This window comes from Argentina silus, assembly GCF_951799395.1.
Source record: "Argentina silus genome assembly, chromosome: 3".
NCBI classification, from domain to species: domain Eukaryota; kingdom Metazoa; phylum Chordata; class Actinopteri; order Argentiniformes; family Argentinidae; genus Argentina; species Argentina silus.
The window spans coordinates 270,984-278,483 of NC_139657.1; the positions used below are offsets into that span (position 1 = coordinate 270,984).

The window sequence follows — 7,500 nt, forward strand, 5'->3', positions numbered from 1 at the left end:
TGTGTGGTTGTGTTCAGGTCAGAACTGTGTGGTTGTGTTCAGGTCAGAACTGTGTGGTTGTGATCAGAACTGTGTGGTTGTGTTCAGGTCCGAGACTTTGACCAGTTCTCCAGACATGGAACCCTGGGGGAGGTCAGAGTTCACCTGCAGAACCACAGGATCAACTACCCTCTGGAGCTGCTGGAGAACCTCCACGCTCCTCAGAAGGTACACACACACACACACACACACACACACACACACACTCCTCAGAAGGTACACACACACACACACACACACACATACACACTCCTCAGAAGGTACACACACACACACACACACACACACACACACACACATACACACTCCTCAGAAGGTACACACACACACACACACACACACACACATACACACTCCTCAGAAGGTACACACACACACACACATACACACTCTTCAGAAGGTACACACACACACACACACACACACATACACACTCCTCAGAAGGTACAGACACACACACACACACACACACACACACACACACACACACACATACACACTCCTCAGAAGGTACACACACACACACACACACACACACACACACACAGGTGTGTCTCTGTCCGTGTGTGTGTGTGTGTGTGTTTGTGTGTGTGTGTGTGTGTGTGTGTGTGTCTGTGTGTCTATGTGTGTGTGTGTGTGTTTGTGTGTGTGTGTGTGTGTGTGTGTGTGTGTGTGTGTGCGTGTGTATGTGTGTGTGCGTCTGTGTGTGTGTGTGTGTGTGTGTGTGTGTGTGTGTGTGTCTGTGTCTGTGTGTGTGTGTGTGTGTGTGTGTGTGTGTGTGTGTGCGTGTGTGTGAGTGTCTGTGTGTGTGTGTGTGTGTGTGTGTGTGTGTGAGTGTGTGTGTGTGTGTGTGTGTGTGTGTGTGTGTGTGTGTCTGTGTGTGTGTGTACCTCACTTGTGTGTGTGTGTGTGTGTGTGTGTGTGTGTGTGTGTGTGTCTGTGTGTGTGTGTACCTCACGTGTGTGTGTGTGTGTGTGTGTGTGTGTGTGTGTGTGTGTGTGTGTGTGTGTGTGTGTGTGTGTAGGACCTGGTAGGGGAGGTTCTCCTCTCTCTGAAGCTCCTCCCCGCCTGTCAGAGACTGGAGGTCGGCCTCCTGAAGATCAGGACACTCCCCCCACCTGGTCACACAGACACAGGTGAGGTACACACACACACACACACACACACACACACACACACACACACACACACACACACACGTGAGGTACACACACACATACACACACAGACACACACACAGGTGAGGCACACACACACACACACACACACACACAGACACTCACACACACACACACACACAGACACTCACACACACACACACACACACACACACACACACACACACACACACACACACACCTCTCTTCATCTCATCAATCCTTCAAATTTCTTTAGTTTATTTCTGGAGCGTTTTCCCAGAATGCATCAAATGTGTTTTCTTCTTCTGCTATGTCGTCTCCATGACAGTGGTGTACGCCAGGGTGGGTGTGGTCTGTAACCATAGCAAACTACGCCACCAGAATACCTTGGCCAAGCCACGCTGGGCGGTGACTGTCTTCAATCAGGTCCTCATGTTCTCACTGCCAGAGACCCCCGTCAGGGAGGGCACCATCCTGGTCTCCGTGTACGAGATCCCGGCAGGAAGCAGGAAGTCAGCCAAGCGTCTGATTGGTCAGTTCACTGTGGGGACAGGAAACGGCTGTGAGGACGAGCACTGGACCCTGATGATGCGTTCGGTCCGCCAGCCAATCGCAAAGTGGCATCAGTTGTTGATCTGAGGTCATGTGACCTTCGTAAAGATTTATTTTATATTAATATATATTGGATCTACTGTCACTATTGATTGTGTACAGTTGAAGAGTGTGTGTGTGTGTGTGTGTGCGTGTGTGTGTGTGCATGTGCGTGCGTTCGTGCATGTGTGTGTGTGTGTGTGTGTGTGTCTGTCTATATACATGTCTGTCATGTTGTACCATCCTCAGAGTTCTATGTGAAACGTGTGGTATTGTTATTAAACTACAATCATTCCTTCAAAATGGAAATGAATCTGTTTCTCACAACTGATATCATCTGAACATGTTTTCCATGAGTCAGAACAGCTAGTCACATAATAACATCAATCTAACATCATAATGAGAATAAAAAACGGTATTTATATAGCACCTTTGTCTTGATTTATTTATTTTTTCTTTGTACTTTATTTACTCAGGGGAGGCTCTTTGAGACCAAGGTCTCTTTTTCAACGGTGCCCTGATTCCATATATACATCACTATTATTATTATTTATACATCACTATTATTATTATATATACATCACTATTATTATATATATACATCACTATTATTATTATTATTATTATATATACATCACTATTATTATATATATACATCACTATTATTATTATATATACATCACTATTATTATTATTATTATTATATATACATCACTATTATTATATATATACATCACTATTATTATTATATATACATCACTATTATTATATATATACATCACTATTATTATTATATATACATCACTATTATTATATATATACATCACTATTATTATATATATACATCACTATTATTATTATATATACATCACTATTATTATATATATACATCACTATTATTATTATATATACATCACTATTATTATATATATACATCACTATTATTATATATATACATCACTATTATTATTATATATACATCACTATTATTATTATATATACATCACTATTATTATTATATATACATCACTATTATTATATATATACATCACTATTATTATTATTATTATATATATACATCACTATTATTATATATATACATCACTATTATTATATATATACATCACTATTATTATATATATACATCACTATTATTATTATATATACATCACTATTATTATATATATACATCACTATTATTATTATTATTATTATTATATATACATCACTATTATTATATATATACATCACTATTATTATTATATATACATCACTATTATTATATATATACATCACTATTATTATTATATATACATCACTATTATTATTATATATACATCACTATTATTATATATATACATCACTATTATTATTATTATTATTATATATACATCACTATTATTATTATATATACATCACTATTATTATTATTATTATTATATATACATCACTATTATTATTATATATACATCACTATTATTATATATATACATCACTATTATTATTATATATACATCACTATTATTATTATATATACATCACTATTATTATTATTATATATACATCACTATTATTATTATATATACATCACTATTATTATATATATACATCACTATTATTATTATATATACATCACTATTATTATTATTATATATACATCACTATTATTATTATTATTATTATATATATACATCACTATTATTATTATATATACATCACTATTATTATTATATATACATCACTATTATTATTATTATATATACATCACTATTATTATTATTATTATTATTATTATTATTATTATTATTATTATTATTATTATTATATATACATCACTATTATTATTATATATACATCACTATTATTATTATATATACATCACTATTATTATTATTATATATACATCACTATTATTATTATTATTATTATATATACATCACTATTATTATTATTATTATTATTATTATTATTATTATTATTATATATACATCACTATTATTATTATATATACATCACTATTATTATTATATATACATCACTATTATTATATATATACATCACTATTATTATTATATATACATCACTATTATTATTATTATATATACATCACTATTATTATTATTATTATATATATACATCACTATTATTATTATATATACATCACTATTATTATTATATATACATCACTATTATTATTATATATACATCACTATTATTATTATATATACATCACTATTATTATTATATACATCACTATTATTATTATTATATATACATCACTATTATTATTATATACACATCACTATTATTATTATTATTATTATATATACATCACTATTATTATTATTATTATTATATATACATCACTATTATTATTATTATTATTATATATACATCACTATTATTATTATATATACATCACTATTATTATTATATATACATCACTATTATTATTATATATACATCACTAGTATTATTATTATTATTATTATGGTTATTATTATTATTAGTGTTATGATTATTATTGTTGTTATTATTAATAATACTATTGTTGTTATGATTATTATTATTATTAATATTGTTGTTATGATTATTATTGTTGTTGTTATTATTATCATTATTATTATTATATACATATCACCATTATTATTATATACATATCACCATTATTATTATTATTGTTATATACACATCACTATTATTAACATCAACATTTTAAAAGGACATCATTTACAATGTTAACTCTCAGCGTTAATATGTGATTTAAATGGCAGGTTGTGATCAATCCAGATACTAAGATCCTTGTATGAGGGCCCGTCTCTCTCAGAGCTGCGGCTGACCACCCGGGGGCGCTACACCACAGACCGGACAGGGAATGATGCTCTGGTCTCCTCCTCCAATCACAGCATCGTACCGGAGTGGAGATACACAGACCTGTAATTGGTACGTCCATGTTTAGAATATAACGTATTAATGGAACGTATTAATGTATCGTATTAATATAACGTATTAATGTATCGTATTAATATAACGTATTAATGTATCGTATTAATATAACGTATTAATGTATCGTATTAATATAACGTATTAATGTATCGTATTAATATAACGTATTAATGTATCGTATTAATATAACGTATTAATGTATCGTATTAATATAACGTATTAATGTATCGTATTAATATAACGTATTAATGTATCGTATTAATATAACGTATTAATGTATTGTATTAATATAATGTATTAATGTATTGTATTAATATAACGTATTAATGTATTGTATTAATATAACGTATTAATGTATTGTATTAACGCCTCATGAGTTCAGTTCACCTTAGCTTATCCCATCAGAACCCAAATATCAGCTTGTTTTACTCCATTGTTTGCAAACAATGCAATTGTAAACAGCAGGGGGGGGGGTTAGTTAGTTCAGCAGCCTTATGGCTTGGGGGTGGTTAGGGTTAGGGTTAGGGTTAGGGTTAGGGTTAGGGTTAGGGTTAGGCAGCAGAGAGAGCAGGGCGTGGCTGATGATCTTCCCATCCATAACTCTGTCTAGGAAATGATCCCATCCCTCAGCTCCACCAAAAGTGGCGGGGACCCGCTTTGTTGATGTTTGAATTGTTGACACACACCTCCTCCTCCTTTTCTCAAGATACTAAACCTGCTGAGAAGCACAGCAGCCGACCAAGGCCGTTCCCACACCCTTCACACACACACACACACACACACACACACTCACACACGCACACACACACACACACACACTCACACACGCACACACACGCACACACACGCACACACACGCACACACACACACACACACACACACTCACACACATGCACGCATACACACACTCACACACACGCACACACACACACGCACACACACACACACACACACGCACGCACGCACGCACACACACACACACACACACACACACACACACACACACACACACACACACACACACACACACACACACACACACACAGGCCCTGTCAGCTCTGCAGTGCTGTGGGTTATTTGTCTCAGGCTATTCCATTTGTGTTATTATGATCATGACTCCCCCCCTCCCTCCACTGACCCCCCCCTCCCTCCACTGACCCCCCCCCCCCCCCTCCACTGACTCCCCCCCTCCACTGATTCCTCCCCCCCATCCACTGATTCCTCCCCCCCATCCACTGACTCCTCCCCCCCTCCACTGATTCCACCCCCTCCACTGCCCACCCCTCCCTTCCGTCCACTGACTCCTCATCCCCCCCTCCACTGACTCCTCCACCCTCCACCCTCCACTGCCCCCCCCCATCACTTAGGAGGAGTCATCCAAACGAGGAGTCATCCAATCCTGAGTCATCATCCTCTACATCATCCACCTTGAGTGATGTCATCGGAGAGGAATGCCAGCAATGTTGGGCCATAGGAAAACAAGCTAATGAAAATCAGACACACACACACACACACACACACACACACACACACACACACACACACACACACACGCACACACACAAATCATCTCTTTGTCAAGGACAGTTCTTTGTCTCCCACTCTCCCTGATGACTGTTTCTGCTCCTGCAGAAGTCGACCTTCACACATCCTGAGTCTCTAGTCTCCAGTGTTAGCCTCCCTACACTGGTTAGCTGTTAGCTTTAGCCTCCCTACACTGGTTAGCTGTTAGCTTTAGCCTCCCTACACTGGTTAGCTGTTAGCTTTAGCCTCCCTACACTGGTTAGCTGTTAGCTTTAGCCTCCCTACACTGGTTAGCTGTTAGCTTTAGCCTCCCTACACTGGTTAGCTGTTAGCTTTAGCCTCCCTACACTGGTTAGCTGTTAGCTTTAGCCTCCCTACACTGGTTAGCTGTTAGCTTTAGCCTCCCTACACTGGTTAGCTGTTAGCTTTAGAATTGATTTGAAGATTTTACTGATCACTTTTAAGGCTCGGCTGGGTCTGGGTCTGGGTCTGATCTGGGTCTGGGTCTGGGTCTGGTCTGGGTCTGGTCTGGGTCTGATCTGGGTCTGGGTCTGGGTATGGGTCTGGGTCTGGGTCTGGGTCTGGGTCTGGGTCTGGTCTGGGTCTGGTCTGGGTCTGATCTGGGTCTGGGTCTGGTCTGGGTCTGATCTGGTCATGGTCTGGGTCTGGGTCTGGTCTGGGTCTGGTCTGGGTCTGGTCTGGGTCTGATCTGGTCAGGGTCTGGGTCTGGGTCTGGGTCTGGGTCTGGGTCTGGTCTGGGTCTGGTCTGGGTCTGGTCTGGGTCTGATCTGGTCAGGGTCTGGGTCTGGTCTGGGTCTGGTCTGGGTCTGGTCTGATCTGGTCTGGGTCTGGGTCTGGGTCTGGGTCTGGTCTGGGTCTGGTCTGGGTCTGATCTGGTCAGGGTCTGGGTCTGGTCTGGGTCTGGTCTGGGTCTGGTCTGGGTCTGGGTCTGGGTCTGGTCTGGGTCTGGGTCTGGTCTGGGTCTGGTCTGGGTCTGGTCTGGGTCTGGGTCTGGGTCTGGTCTGGGTCTGGGTCTGGTCTGGGTCTGGTCTGGGTCTGATCTGGTCAGGGTCAGGGTCTGGGTCTGGGTCTGGGTCTGGGTCTGGTCTGGGTCTGGGTCTAGACTATATTCCTGACCTTTTAATCCCTTATGAGCCTCAGTGCAGCCTAAGATCCTCAAGACAGAAGGTGACCATGTCTTTGCCTTTAGGACCCCTAGACTCTGAAGGACCTGGCTGAGGATATAAGGCAAGATCACTA

General features: G+C 38.4%; 1 protein-coding gene across 2 annotated transcripts in view; it reads left to right on the top strand.

Moving 5' to 3' along the window:
- Positions 1 to 2,196, top strand: part of syt19 (synaptotagmin XIX) — a 7,291-nt gene extending 5,095 nt beyond the window's left edge. Inside the window, exons 5-7 of one of the 2 annotated variants that reach the window (XM_083666705.1) lie at positions 88 to 207; positions 1,064 to 1,175; positions 1,507 to 2,196. In XM_083666705.1, the coding sequence (XP_083522831.1) occupies positions 88 to 207; positions 1,064 to 1,175; positions 1,507 to 1,817 (543 nt within the window). In that variant the 3' untranslated portion in view covers positions 1,818 to 2,196. The remainder of the gene's footprint in view (positions 1 to 87; positions 208 to 1,063; positions 1,176 to 1,506) is intronic. The other variant, XM_083666706.1, reaches the window with a different exon arrangement.
- The last annotated feature ends 5,304 nt before the right edge of the window (positions 2,197 to 7,500 follow it).